We start from the raw sequence: 15571 nt of genomic DNA on the forward strand, positions 1-15571 counted from the left end.
ACAATTACGCCGCTGTCGAAAACTTACACCCCAGCTTCGAATATAGTAATTGGCTTTGTGTTTAGGTGGTTGAGCTGTGCACCACTAGCTGGCGCCACCAATCTGGCCGCTCACATTTACGCCCCCGCTCATCCGGCAAACCGCCCGCGCTTGCCGGAATAACCGGGCGCACTAAAACTCTCTACTATATACATGCTACGGTATACCCTGCTACTGTGTTACCTATATATGAAGTATAGGGTATATCGTAGCAAGCGTCGCGGACCAAAAACTGCACTGCGGAGCGAGATGGTACTCCTGTCGCTGGGCTATAGTCGGACGTTCAAATACGCGAGCTGAAGCGACCCACACGAACGCTTTCGGCAGCATGTGCGCTTTTCGCTGCTGCCTCGTGCACGAACAACCATGAATGCCATGACTGGGCGGCGGTGAACCAAAACGGACGAGGCTTGCACTCGCGTCCGCCCCCGAACGGCCACGCTTGACCGCCCTGCACAACCTGCGCGATCTCCCCGTACGTATGGCCACACGCATAAGCGCGTTCTCTGTGACCTCCGCTATACTGTATACACGCGGAACAGGAGCGCCGAGCCAGCAGCAGGCGGCGGCGGGGCGCTCAAGTGCGAATAACTGTCGGTTCGTGCGGAACAGCGAAAACAAACTGAGCTGCATGCTTGCGCGAGTTGGGAGGGGGCGGCATCCTCGATTCCGGGACCGAGCGAGCGCGGCAGGGAACCGGGAGCCGTGCGGCACCCGGCTGTGTGTGGGGCAGTGTGGCACCGAACGATTTTGGTTCTCGGAATACCGTGTTTCTTGGGACAGTAGCCCAAGTTCTGTGCGCCGCGGTTGCTCGCCCAAAACTGCGACAAGCTGTGTGTGCGGGCCAACAGTGTACAGTGGACCTTCGTTTTGTTGCTGAGAACGCTGAAAGATGTGGGATTCCTGGGGCTTCAACTTGTGACATTTGAGTTAGAGCGCGAATAATAATAATAATAATAATAATAATAATAATAATAATAATAATAATAATAATAATACGAGTGCAGGGCGAAATAACGCAGTCCTGTGTGTGTTTGAGAAGGTTCGTACTAATAGCTTTCTTGCCTCCTGTCGTGTGCACTTGTCTTTGCACACGCACACACACACACGAGCTCGCTTTTGCACTGGACAATCGAATTCCTCTTTCTGGGAACACCAGCTTAAAGAATGTGCAGCACACCGACCCTCCCCCCCATTCACAAGTAGTGCTACTCCATAGCCCTGACACACGTGGTACGTCACAGTCGCTAGCACGTCACCCCGAACGGGCGCGCTTGGATGCGGTAGCATCTGCGTTCGAACTTGCGGCGGCCCGTGAGCTTTCGCATTTGAAGACGGGGCTGTTACTTGCAGCGCGCAGCGTTGAGCAAGTTTCGACGCGTGTCGGTACAGACGCCAGGTAATTTGGCCTTTAACAGATTATTGTTAAAACATTTTAGTTTGTTTCTTTTTTATTGGCGATATTTCGAGGCTTCTGATTTCGCCTTTCGAAAGCTGTACAATCAATTCGATATGTATGGTCTGTGCGGCTCGCCAAGCTGGGCGCTTGTTTTATTGTACGGTTGTGAAATCGCGTTCCGAGAAATGCTTCGGTAAGTTCTGCGAAGAGCCAGATATAACATCAAGACTAGAGAGGGGGGGGGGGGGGGCGGGATAGACGTTATTGGCAACGAGAGTCGCTGCAAGAGTTCAGGGTCATAAGGTTGCAGCCCTCGATTTTCTTGACTGGAAGATCACAGCGTGTGGTCTTGGGCAAAAAGAAACGAAGTGTGTTTATCAGGAAGTAGGAACGTCAGAGAAAAACAGCTCGAAGATAAAAGAAAAGAAAAACTGATTTGAGATGAAATCGTGAGCAGATAGCAACAGTGGTGACTAATAATATCGTTATATATTTAGCATATTGATTGCGTTCGCTGGTTTGTAGATCTTGTCAAATAGCAGATCTATTCTTTTTTAGCAGCAGGACACTGCACGAAGAATAGTGTAAAGGGACTTTTCTTCTTTCACTTCTGTGAGAAAAATAATTCTGAAATGTTTTCACATTTAAGCGTCAATATTGTGAAAGAATAGTTAAAGAAAAATGAAATGCAATGAATAATTTTTAAACCCGACATGGTGGCTCAGTGGCTAAGGTGTTCTGCTAAGAACGAGGTCGCGGGTACGGCCCTCGGCAACGGTGGCCGCATTCCGGTGCTATTCAGGATGCAATATATATCCGGCGCCTTTAGCTAAGAGCCCGTTGTACAGTTTCGGTGCGGTGAAACACCACAATAAAATTTTCCTTCCTTTGCTGCAATCATTTAGTAGTGATCTCTGTTCACGGTGGCTGACCTTGTGTAACATCAACGCGAAATGTGAAGCGAGCAAGAGGCGGCTGTTCTTTTTTTTTTTTAAGATATAGTCACAAACACAGAAAGTAACGTGCGGCTCTTATGAATGAACTTTAGAGAATACCCGTTTTGGTTGTTAACCGCACCAGCATACAAGGGACAGCTCAGACCGCGGGCAAAGCGCTGCAATCTTCGCGTAATAATAAAAAAAAAAAAATGACCGAGGAAAATGGGAGCTCCGCATTCCAAAGGAAGAGAGACAAATCCCTGGGATTCCGCTCCACGCATTTGTCTTGTTTACGGCGCGCCAGTTTTTATTTATTCTTTGTTGCCCGTGCGGCTACGACCCGTCGGCGTTCCACAGTCACGCCCGGGGCGTGCTCTCCCACAAGTTATTTCCACGACCCCGCCGCCTGTATTTTTTTTTTCCTGGGAAGAGCGGCGGCCCCCTTCGTTGCCTCCGTGAACTCTGACCCCTTCCCCCTGTACTGTCTGGGCCGGCTACGCCTTGGGAGGGCCGGCCTCCCTTTCTGTCGGTTAACCGGGCCGTCGCCGTTCTTTTTTGTTTCTCGGTCCTCGTCGCATTTTGTATCTCTTCCTCTAATGTAGCAGATAAGACACCCATATATTGAACACGAGGAACAGGAATGCGTACTGCAGACTGCTGATACGAAAACGCAGCGAGGAAAATTCGATGCGTTCAGCAAACACGGTATACGCATCTTTTACACAGCCCTTTCAACTACTGAGTTCTAATGGATTCGCGTAATGTAACAGGCGCCGTGCCTTTTCCCCAAGTGAACGAGAAGGCTGTGTCATTGGAACGCACTCGCAGAATGCGATGTCAAAGGCCACCGAAAAAAGAATGGGTCACCAACCTTTCGGTCCGATCTTTCGGTAAACCAAGTCGTCATTTTCTTCTTCGATCCTTAATGCGTTTATTTTTTTTTTCTCGCTGTCCCGGCAACCACGGCACGAAATTTATGAAGCGAGTGCCAGTGCTGCCATCGGCGAAGAACGAGCACCACGTTGTGTGCCTCGAACACGCTTGCGGATGTAGAAAGCTTATTTGGAAAGACCAAGGTGCAAGCGAGTACGGCGCGCTCGTTGCGAGCATTTAATTTTGCTGCGTCCTCACCGCCTCTTTCCTTTTTGCGACATTATCTTTTTGAAAAGTGCGATAGGTTGGCCCCGGTTTGCTGTTCCTTGATGGATTACGAGCTGGGCGGGTACCCGTGATCAGATGCGAGATGTTCAAATAATTCGCGACGCCCGTAACGATCGTGATCGATAATGGGCGCAGCGCACGTTTGGACTTGCGAGAAGCAGATGATGATCATCTGCCGCGAAAGGTGGACGCGCGGCTTGGCCGATGTAGAAGCTACATTCTTAACTGATACGCTTGTGGGAAAGCAGCATCGCAAGTCACTGTGACGCAGTCTTCTTGGGCCAGCTCCCTCGCGGCGACCTGGCGCTCTGAGTTAACAAATCAGCCATCGGTCGAAGCTCCGCTCACCGTCAGAAACCGAAGTCTAGAATTGTGCCAGTTGGTTCCACGCGTATGAAAGGGTTATGGCGAGCACTATAGATGAGACTTAATAGTGGCGCCACCCGTGTGGCACCGCTCTCGTCTCCCAGTCTTCCATACATCGCCAAAGCCAGCTGTAATTTTTGACGTTTTTTTAATTGACGTCCGTCATCATTGTTAGGTTTCGTCGCCATCCGTCGTCATTGTCGCGACCCAGGTAACAGAAACAAGCACATTTGTACACGCGCGCACGCACGCGAACACGCACGCACACGCGAACACGCACGCACACGCGAACACACACGCACACGCGAACACACACGCACACGCGAACACACGCGAACACACGCGAACACACACGCGAACAAACGCGAACACACACGCGAACACACGCGAACACACGCGAACACACACGCGAACACACACGCGAACACACGCGAACACACGCGCGAACACACGCGCGAACACACGCGCGAACACACGCGCGAACACACACGCGAACACACACGCGAACACACGCGCGAACACACACGCGAACACACGCGCGAACACACGCGCGAACACACGCGCGAACACACGCGCGAACACACGCGCGAACACACGCGCGAACACACGCGCGAACACACACGCGCGAACACACACGCGCGAACACACACGCGCGCACACACGCGCGAACACACACGCGCGAACACACACGCGCGAACACACACGCGCGAACACACACGCGCGCACACACACGCGCGAACACACACGCGCGAACACACACGCGCGCACACACACGCGCGCACACACACGTGCGCACACACACGTGCGCACACACACGCGCGCACACACACGCGCGCACACACACGCGCGCACACGCGCGCACACGCGCGCACACACGCGCGCACATGCGCGCACACGCGCACACACGCACATGCACACGCACACGCACATGCACACGCACATGCACACGCACACGCACATGCACACGCACACGCACATGCACACACACGTGTGAAGAGTGGACTTTCTGTGGTGCTCATTTCGCGCCGAAACCTTTTCGAATAATTCAACGCCGACTGCCTCACAAGAAGTACCCATTCGATGCAGGGTTCCCGACGTGCGTGAAGTCGTGCCGTCATTTTCGGCGCGTTACGTAACCACAGTGGCTTTGCGTGTCACTTAAGGCGTTAGGTTGAGTGACCGTTCGCATATCTCATTTTCCTTGTCAAAGAGAGGCCGCTGCGAGGCAGAGCGTCACGTCCATTAGCGTTCCTGATTGACCGACACCATTTGTAGCTTCCATTAGCGCAATATTATCGTGAAAACCGCGATTACTTGTACGAAAATAGGTCGCCGTGGTGCTGTACAGCCAGATGAAAATATGTGGGAAATAGGTGACTGGCAAATTGGCACCTTCCCACAGAGCCAAACCGCCTCGCGCGTGGTGACTTTGGTGTTCAGTATACCGTAGTTGTTCGGTGAAACGACTACGGCATCAATCGATGTTTCGTTCTTTTGCTCTCGGCGATCACGCTGCTCGCGCCACGACATGAAGTTATGCTGAACGTTGCAACGGCCGTCGGCGTCCAGCTAAGTTTGAAATGAAGCTGATAAGTAGCTATTATTATGATGACGCAATGCGCGTGTGAAAACGTAATGGCTGTTTGCGACAACCAGTCGAAGGGCTGCGTAATTCTCTCAGGTTGCGCGGAATTTTTCTCGTCCTTCCACATAAGTCTAGCTGAAAAATCCCTTTATAAGTTGCAGCACAAGCTAATGTACACGTTCATTACAGCATAACATGCACCACATTTATTACGAATGGTCCCAGTTGTTTCCTCGCAGAATCACGCTTTCCTGCATTAGTTATTGCATGAGACCGAGCCAAGTTTGTCTTCATGTAGCGAAGTTGACCACTGCATGATGTGTGTACGTTTTCTTGCGCAACCGTTTAAAAACTGCAATTTTCTGGCGCATATTTCGCTCCTTGGGGTTATTGTTTACTTGGTCTCATTACCTAATCGTTCAATTTCTGAAAGACAAGGAACGAAACAGATTGTGCTCACTTAATTCAGAAGAAAGTTGTCGCGCAAATTATTAGACAAGTCTTTGTTCTTCACGACTGTGACATTTCTACTACTTGCTTTAGCATGAATTAAGAGAATAGACTGTCGGGACAGTACGTCAATAAGATGAAGACGTTGATATGTGTGTGTGTGATGAAAATGCTACGAGTGCTTTTCTTTCTTCTGCATTCTTTCTTTTTTGGGGGGTTGGGGGTGGGAGGCGTCTGACGTGCCTAGCCTTGTTCTTTATCCGCGTATAAAAGAAAGTCGTGCGTACAAAAAAAAGTTGTTCGGCAGTGCCGTGTTTGTGCGCTCGCTCTTGTCTAGTTGCACGTATTGGAGCTGTTTTCGTCCAAGTATGAATCACTGCCAGCGGGTCGCTGAAGCACGCTCTGTTCTTCTTATTCCTGCCGCAGGCTTCGATGCTGCCATCGCAGACGGCACGCTGAGCCGTACACCGTTTCTGGACCGTTGACGACCGTACGTGACGGTGCGTGGGCGGTGCGAGGGTGAGGCGACGATGGCCGGCAGCGAGGCCGTCATCTACTGCTCGTCGGACATCGTCAAGAACTCGCTCAAGATGGGCATCGAGAAGATCACCACCAAGTACGACACCGTGGGCGCGCTGAGCAAGGACCCCGAGGACTCCGGCAGGCTCACCGAAGTCGAAGTGGACCAGGTACGCCGCCTGCGGGCGCAGCTCGTCGATGCTGGCGCGTGCAGCCTGGTCGTCGACTACCCCGTTCGCTCTCCCAACCCACCCACACTGCTGTCTTCTCGTACCTTGACAATTGTACAGTCGTCAACTATCAGAACGAAAGTTCTAAGCCAGTGCTGCCAAAGCAACTCCGCGCAGAAGGCCTTATTCGCGCCACTATGGTTTCGGCAGTCTGCAGGCCTTCACGATAGACATTCAAAAATAATGCAGCCAGCTACCGCTCTATAGTGTACGCAGTTTGTACTCGTCTCTTTCTGTATCTCCTCTTCCGCTCTCCTCCTCTTTTTACCCCCTACTCCTCCCCCCTTGCAGGGTAGCCAACCGAAACTACCTCTAGTGGACCTCCCTGCTTTTCTATGCATCCCACCCGCGTGGTGGCGTAGGGGCTAAGGCGTTGCGCTACTATAAGCCCGAGGGCGCGGGATCGAATGCCGGGCGCGGCGGCGGCATTTCGATAGGGTGAATTGCAAAAGCGCCTGTGTACCGTGCATTGGGTGCTCGTTAAAGAACCCCAGGTGGTCGAAATTAATCCGTACTCCCTCACTACGGCTTGTCTCATATTGAAATCGCGGTTTTGGCACGCACAACTTAAGATTTTTTTTCCTACGCATCCTTTCTATCTTTTCGCACCTTCACGTGTGCGATCCCAGTTTTTCTTGTTATTATTTTATGCCATTAACAAATGTCCTTTAACGTTGCCCATCGCTGTTTGCGCGGTCCTTAACCTGTTCTTGAGCTTTGTTAACCTACAAGGTTCTGCCCCATATGGTAGCACCGGTAGAATGCAATGACTGTTGACAACCATAAGCTGATGGTTATGACTTGGTGGTGCTTGCCGTGTACGCACCAACCCATTTTTTATTCTTCCTGCAAATGTCCTTCTCATGATCAGGGTCCCCGGTGACTAACTTAATGTCGATAAACACGCGGTTGCACAGGTTCTAGGTGCTGACTGCCAGTCGAATTCTCGTTGCCTTGCCAGACTATTGAATATTACTTTCATCTAACGCACTGTTAATAACTACCGTAGTGGCACGAAGAAAAAAAAAACGCTCCAGGTCGCCGCTGTTAGCACACCAAGCGCACTCTCGTATTATGGCGGCGTTCTGGCGGTTTTTAGTTTGGAAGTGCTGGTGCATAGTTTTAATTTAACAGTTGGGAAAAATATTAATACTTTTTTAATTCTTCGAGTAACTTGCGAGGCCGTGAGTATTCTCGCTCACTTCAGCCATTCTTGCTCAGCAAAGAAACAGTTTGTGCGGACGTGCGGATTACCGAGGCCCCTAGCCCTTAAAGGGACGCTAAAGACAAATATTAAGCCAACGTGGACTGCTCAAATACAATTCCAGAAACCTTGCACCGCTTGTTTCGTGCCAAGAAAACACTTAGTTTAAGAGAAGGTCGGGTCTGAAGGGTGAGAATACCTTTAGCGCAATTCTAATCGCCCGCCCCGAACGGGAAAGTGGTGACGTTGCATACCGCCCGACAGACGGCGCTACGTTCTTTTTTTTTTTGTGCAAAACGCAAACGCATGGCCGTGGAGAAACCGAGCCAAGACATTTATCGTTAGCTTCGCCACTGTAGCTGCTTTTACTCTAGTGGCATGGACCGTTGGGGCATCCCGCGACATCATATAGACGTGTAAATATCTTACTTGCATTTTGTGAGGGTCTCGCGAGCCAACAAAATCAGCGCATCACTACACGATAACGAAACTACTGGAACGCGAAGGCGCGGATGGTGCAGCGCCGAGCGAAAGCGAAACCTGTCTGCCGCCCGCGTCGTTGTCAAGGGCAAAGTCAACGAGTTACTTTTGCTAAACATCGAATACTACTGGACAAATACAATTTTGCTGTTACAAATTGTAAATAGTCTTATAATGCAATGCAATTTTTTTTACGAGGAGTTCTGTACTTGCGGCAGAAAGAAAATGAGGAGTGCCTTCGTCAGCGGGTTAGCACTTGGATGTCCCTGGCGAGTCGCAAATCGTCTCCTGAATTTACCTCAACTTCTCGATTACTTAAGCTTTGTTCGCGATAATACTGACGCTTTAGACGCCCTCGAGCATTGATCTATCACCTCAGCTTCACCTAATATTTACCTTTAGTTTCGCTTTGATCAAGTGGGGTCAACCGGGGCCAACGACTGCCACTGGTGGCGCAATACTCGCCACATACCGAGCCACGTTAACAATAGTCGCCACGAGGTGGAGCCTTTTCATACACATTCGTATGCAACCAGACCCTCGAATCGTTTTTAAGCGATTAATTATCACACTAAACAGGCGATGTCAGAATCGGCGACGTCACGTGGAGATGTGGAAGTTTCAAGATGGCGTCACCACTCAATTGTCTCCGCGTCTTTTCTCGCTTTCAGCTTCTCAAGTTACCGTAGGCGCGAGATGCGTAAATTTAAAATTTGAACATATCATTGCAACTGCGAATCTAGTTTAACATAACCCCACTGTATTTTTAAATAGCTTTTCTTCTATTTACGCCACTAGCTCGTCTTGGCGGTGGAGTAGCACGTGACATCCTCCCACGCCCGGGATTCCCCTTCGCGCAGGTCGAGTGCTGCTTCAAGAGCCACAAGACGTACGTGTACGGCTGCCACTGCCTGGCCAACCTGTACTTCACGGACGTGTCCCAGGACAGCACGCCCGGCCGCTGGGAGTTGGCGCGCACGGGCGTTCCCGTGCTTATCCTGGACAAGGGCGAGACGCGTGCCAGGACGCGCCGCATGGTGCACGTGGTGCTGGCCGAGCGGGGCACCGGGTTCGCCCTCTGGAAGGACGTCATCGACAACCTCAGCAGCTACCAGAAGTCGGCCATCACCTTCCACACGATGCACCTGTCCTCGGACCACCGCCGCATGGCCGGCCTCAGCTTCGACGTTCCGGACGCGGCGCAGGTACGTGGGCGGCTGCCTTCGCTTCGTAACGTTTGCTTACATTTGGGCCCGGCTGTACTCCTTCGCTAGTCAGTACAACTGTACTGAAACGGGGTAAGTTGGCTTTGGTATAACAATGAATTTGTGCGATCGACCAACCCCTTCAGGCGCTGTGTCCACATCAGTGGACGCAACTTGTTTTTACTGATTCTATCGATGGGGCGACAAGTAAAAACAGCAAACTTCAGGTTAATTCAACTCCTGCATGCTCAACGTGCTTTGATTTAATTTTCTATGGTTCTCTGTAGTGCTACAGATGGCCACCTCTCTGAAACTACTGCTATGTGGCGGGACGTTGCATATTCTGGCAGCAAATTAGATGGGATAACTCTTGCTCGTAATGCATGCAGCCAATGATAATGTTGTGCATATGCTTCAAGCCTGTCGTTGACATTATTACGGAGCAACTACGTAGCATAACAGACTGAACAATCAATAAATAATTGCTCTGTAATTCTGATGGCTCGTAGATTATCCATTAAGCCTTATCCAACCACTTTTTCTTTTCTGCAGTGAAGTTTCAAGTGCCTTAGAATGAAGTTGGGTGAATATGACAGCTTTATAGACAGTCCATCATATTTTACACCAGAGGGAGTTAAATTACATTTGTGCTATAACAATACTCCTACTGTTGAGGTCAAAGCAGGTGGTGTAAGCAAGAAAAAGAGACCAGTCGTGAAACTCTTGCAGCTGTTCCACCTGAAGCTCTACATTTTGACATTCACTAGAGTTGAGGATTGGGTGAGTGTATTGCATTCTATAACTGGTACAGTGCAACATACAAAGGAAGAAACAAGCCGAGCCGGCCAGCGCTCTGCTCCTTTATCTTGCCGGCTCGGCTTGTTTCTTCCTTTGTATGTTGTGCTGTACCAGTTCTAAAATTTTGACAGTGCCTAGCTAATTATCTGCCGGTAAATGACTACATTTATTCTAGAACCAAAGTGTATCGTATCTGAAGAACCTTTACTGCGTTGGAACAACCCTAATGTTGAAATCCGTGATGTCACACCTACCTTCTATGGCTAAAGTCATGGCCTGAAATTCAAAGAAAAGCAAGTAATCCGCTACGAACCACTATATTTTGCAAAAAGAATGTAAGAAGTATTTGGAAAGAGTATTTGGCAAACATTTACATATGTCACTATTTAGTGTTTCAGTAACATAGACAACACGCATTAATCATGGCACACAAGCATCTTGGCTATCAGGTTCCCATTGTCATATGCCATCACTGCACAGTTGTCTTTATGACGTGTGACAATGCATAACTTCAACGTTTCTCACAGTGTCAACATGTACTTTCGGTGCCTCTTCCTCCGCAGTTGTGCGAAACATTCTCATTCTTAGAAATTGTGTACTTGAAAATGTAGCCACTTCAATGCTTCTAGCACTTGTATAATGCCCATGTGCTCAACTAATTTTCGCAAATTCCTGTCCTTACACTACTTTATGTAACATATATGTATTCCTTAAGGGGACACTAAATAGACGGGCTAAATCAGTTTAGGCTGGTAAAATATTGTTTGGAAAGTGCACTTTGAATGGGTTTATTATTAGAAATGAAATCAAAGTCAATGACGTCATAAATATCTGGTGAGGGGACTATCTGGCGACACCTTGCCTCTTTCTTGCACTTTATTGCTTTACCAAGCATCTTCTCGCGGTAAGAATGGTGTTTTGGTATTGCAACGGGTAATTTAATTATACAGGTGAAATAATTTTTCTGTTCAATAGCCACTTACGTTTCTGTGGCTCACTAAGTACTGTGCCTGTTGTTAAGTGTATAATGCTTCATCAACCATGTGCGTTCAGCTTCTTTGTCTTGCACCTGTCCTAACAACAGACTTTTTCTTCCACTGTCGTGCAGGAGTTCTGGGAGAAGGTCGAGGAACTCATCTCGGACCCTCTGAACATCAGCTTGTCTGTTCCCAAGAGCAGCAAGAGTCTCAAGAAGAAGAACAGGGCGTCCAAGCCCAAGCCTCTGCCCGGCAAGAGCGATATCTCTCTGCCCTGCTGCTTCCAGCACGTGACCAGCGTTGGAAGCGGCGACAAGGAGCGGTTCTACTCCTTGGCCACCTTGGGACCCGACTGCGACATCGACTAGACTCGATGGGAGACCACAAGTCGCGAATTGAATGGGAGTACTGGCTTCTACTTGCAAACTGTGAATGTCATTTGCTATCACTCCACCATTGGTACGCGTGGCCATGGGACCAAGGCGCGCTGATGTTCGAGGCTTGTGCGTTTATTGGACTCAGCTGGCAGAGCAGGCTTGTAAAATGTGCGTTACGGCTCTATATACGACCCTTCGACCTGTCCATCATGCACACCAGTTACCTTGGGATGAAGACAGACTGATGTTTCGAACGGAGTCGCATGGGCCAGTATGTCATGTTTTCAGTTCCCTACCAGGAATTCTTTCAATATTTTGTGGAAACTCACATGCCTTGAAGGGAACCTCCTTTTTCGTTTGCATCTTTAGCGGTTTTATAATGATGTTCTTCCATCTGTGTGCCTAGACGGCACCACCTTCCACCTTTGATGAGACACAACCGAAACGGTGGAAGTGTTCAAGTGATTGTCAGAATGCCTGGACCTCAGTGCAACCTTCACGAACCTTGACGCCCGTTCATCGGTACAGGTGAAGTGTGTGAAGCGTACAACAAACAATGCGTTTCTCTCTCAACTTCCCAAAGACATTTGCTAATGTCTTCCACAGGGTTTGACTGGACACTACCGCTGTGTTTTTATGAATGCACATACAAAGCTCAGCAGTGCTTCGAGAGTTCTTGAAATTTTTACACGACAACGTGCCTCGTGTGTACATCGAATGCAATGTTTAAGGCTAACTACTTCATCGTTGACGTGCTGTAACAAGTACAAGAAAATGGTTGTTTTTCTTAATTTTCACGAAATTGTCGAATCGCATGCCACATCATTCCGCCGGTATTTACATTTGCGTGAGCCTGGCTTGAAAACATTTGCATGAAGAAAGTCTGTTCTTATGCACGGCATTGCAGTGCATCTATAGTTCAGCTAAACATAATTAAATGTGCTACAGCACTTGGCAAGACTACCTGCAACCTCATGTCCCCAGCCTGCACTTGAAGCACACATAACTGCCATAGTGACTTTCAATGTGAAATTGGTTTTCCCAGTGATTACGTGGATTCTGGAGTGGTCAAGTTATGTGTTCAATGCTTGCTGGTGGCTGGCGGCTGCCCAAGAGTTGTGGTACGGGCATAGGTGTCTGGTGGAATATGGTGTGCACTGTTTTGAAACTACAAGTCAACGTCGTGTAGCTTCAAAATCTGCATAATTCCCCCATTCATATTTTGTGGCGGGTGCTTACTGCAAATGAAGAAAATCTCGCACCCCGTTTGACATCGTGCCTTGCGAGACACTGTGCCGTTCTTTTTTAATGTCTCCTGTATTGCAAGATTTGTTTAATACTGTCCTGTTGCCAATTTTTCTCCTCTTATGACTCAGTATTAACGTAACAGTTGTATGCGAGATTGAAAAGTATATTTGAGGCCTTCATTCTGAGTCGTTAAGGGGGACGCTGAGACAATGTCGAGTGTAGTTTTGGAATAACCAGATGGTTGAAGCTTGCGCAATCGACATCCCCTGTTTCTGAGCGTGCTACTTTTGTTTTTGTATATACCGCATCACTGAAACTGTGTAAGAGTGTTTCGTTATTGATCGCCACTTTAATGCCTGGGAATCGCGTGTTTGTTCGATGCAAGGTAATAGAAAGTGTGTTGTACTGACACCGTAGTCATGTTGATAGTCGCGGGTAATATCCTGTAGTGTGTTTGGGTCAAGCGTATGCAATTTTGCCTAGGGCCTTACTTTAGTCTTATTTTTGTTTTAGTTTGTGGACAAATGAGAAGTGTATTTGTATGTGTGTGTTTATTTTAGTGCTTCCTTCATTGAATAGTGTTTGAAACTGCTTGTGGAGCTACTTTCATAGAACTATATCATTGTGGAGCTAAACTGTCAGTCTTTTACACTCATCATGTGCGTAAGCTCCTGCACTTTTCTGTTGAGCTGATGGGTTTTTATTTCTCCAATGTCTTCGCATACTACGATATTTAGTTACCCGCATTTTACTGCGATTCTTGAATGTCGGCGCCGTGCAATTTGAACCATGTTTTGAGGTGGAACCTTGTTTTGTAATTAGCTTGTTTTTGGGAACAAATGAAACTCACGGCTACTGCGCCCTGTAATTTTCGCTATCGTGTTGACCCTCAAAAATATTAGATTGAGGGTTTAGGGGTTTTATTGAGCATGAGGTGCAGTGAAGGTACCATCCAGCATGGACGTATTCTAAAGGAAGTGGCAAACAGCAGACGATGCTTCATACTGTAATGGGCAAGCGCGCTTCACATTTTCTGCGGCTGAGTTGTGCTTAAAGTTGAGCTTGTGTAACAGTCTAGGAGTAAGCCACGTGCCCAGTCCTAAGTGGATTGCGAGTCGGGAACATGGTTTAGCACGCATGGCAAGGTACTACCACGAACATTACAAAACAAGTTGTTGCTTGTGGCCGTGCTTTCTTTTCTCTAAGCTGCCGTGTGGACCCCGAGATTCGTAAATCTGCACAAAAATCGTGTAGCCTTGTTTCCGCCACACATGATTAATTGGGATCGAGCGCGAAACAATCATCTGCTGAAGTGTTATCTTTGTGCGCGGTTGTTGGCTTATCATTAACGAGCTAGAAGCTACAGCAGCGCGTATGTGAATAGCGTCGAATGCGGCTCAAGGTTTCGAATTCTCGTCCAGTCCTGTAGCCCTGACATCACGACTGGTCAACCGTCAGGTCACAAAGTACGGCTTTTCGAAATTCACTCTGCTGTCGCATTGTTCGAAATGTTTTGTGGCTTATTATTAGGCTGCTCACTTCCTTGAGAGCTGTTATCGATGCACGCCGGTGATCACATTTCACACTCGAATCGATCGCAACGACGTTCCCTGTACGTCAAGAATGTTACGTCTGTCTTCGAGGTGAATAATCGTGCGCGCACTGATCTTGTGCCCCGAAGTCGCGGAAAAGTCAGTGGATCATTGCAGTGTCGACAGCTATGCGTTGCTGCCGTATTCCCGTTGAAAGGTGCATGTGGTGACCTAGATATCAGTGCTGCGTTTGCCTGAAGTTGCCTCGCAAGCGTAGCGGTGTCGTGAGGTTGTTCGCCATGCCATTTAAGAGTGCTAATCATTCATCTAACATGTATATACGCGCCGTCTTTTACTCCTGTTAGCGGTCGTCTCTGTATCGTTCGGTCGCTCTGTGGCATCTCGGTGCCTTGAAGTGGTCTGCACTTTGTAAATAAATTGACTTGAATATGTGCAGTTGACTGGTCTATAATCTTCCCATTGAATGTATTGAGTGAGTGATTAGATGTGTGTGTTCAACGATAAATGTACAAAAAGAAGCAGGGAAAACGTAAAAAAAAAAGAGGAATGCCCGTGTTCGCGATCTGGCTGCGCTGAATGTTTATGTCTACGCGTCTGTGCGATTTCATCAGAAAAAAAGGAAATCACCCAGACCCACACGCTACGGGACTTGGTGTAAGCGAATCTTCGATGAGCCAGGTAAGACCTACAAAACGGCCCAATGAGGATAAGAAACACACGGTGGATATCGGCAAGGAACTGGTCTCGCAAAGGTGATTAGCAGCGGTGGCGTGTACCTTGTGGTGCAGCGGGGACTTTCGCTCGGGGGTGATGTTCTCGAGCGATAATTTTCACTGGTGCTATCACCTCCGCGAGATTTGGCGCGGCTCAGCACCGAACGCGATGAAACAGATTAGCGATATCTACTTGCTGGGACTGTGCGAAGATAGCGAGCTTGGCGCAGCGTCAGAGACACCGTCAGCCGTATATGCGCCTTCGCGTCTGGTGCCGAGTCGCGCGTAACATAGCGAAAGTTATCGTATATTTATCTTTCCGACAGTGA

The 15571-nt window shown here is 48.7% G+C and overlaps 1 protein-coding gene across 1 annotated transcript in view; it reads left to right on the forward strand.

The window, feature by feature from the left end:
- MESR3 (misexpression suppressor of ras 3) overlaps positions 1-14964 on the forward strand; it is a 240842-nt gene extending 225878 nt beyond the window's left edge. The window contains exons 2-4 of the mRNA XM_050191133.2: positions 6365-6627; positions 9232-9576; positions 11483-14964. Coding sequence (XP_050047090.1) covers positions 6469-6627; positions 9232-9576; positions 11483-11719 — 741 coding nt within the window. The 5' untranslated portion in view covers positions 6365-6468 and the 3' untranslated portion in view covers positions 11720-14964. The remainder of the gene's footprint in view (positions 1-6364; positions 6628-9231; positions 9577-11482) is intronic.
- The last annotated feature ends 607 nt before the right edge of the window (positions 14965-15571 follow it).

The sequence above is a fragment of the Dermacentor andersoni genome, chromosome 10, assembly GCF_023375885.2.
Source record: "Dermacentor andersoni chromosome 10, qqDerAnde1_hic_scaffold, whole genome shotgun sequence".
Classification (NCBI taxonomy): domain Eukaryota; kingdom Metazoa; phylum Arthropoda; class Arachnida; order Ixodida; family Ixodidae; genus Dermacentor; species Dermacentor andersoni.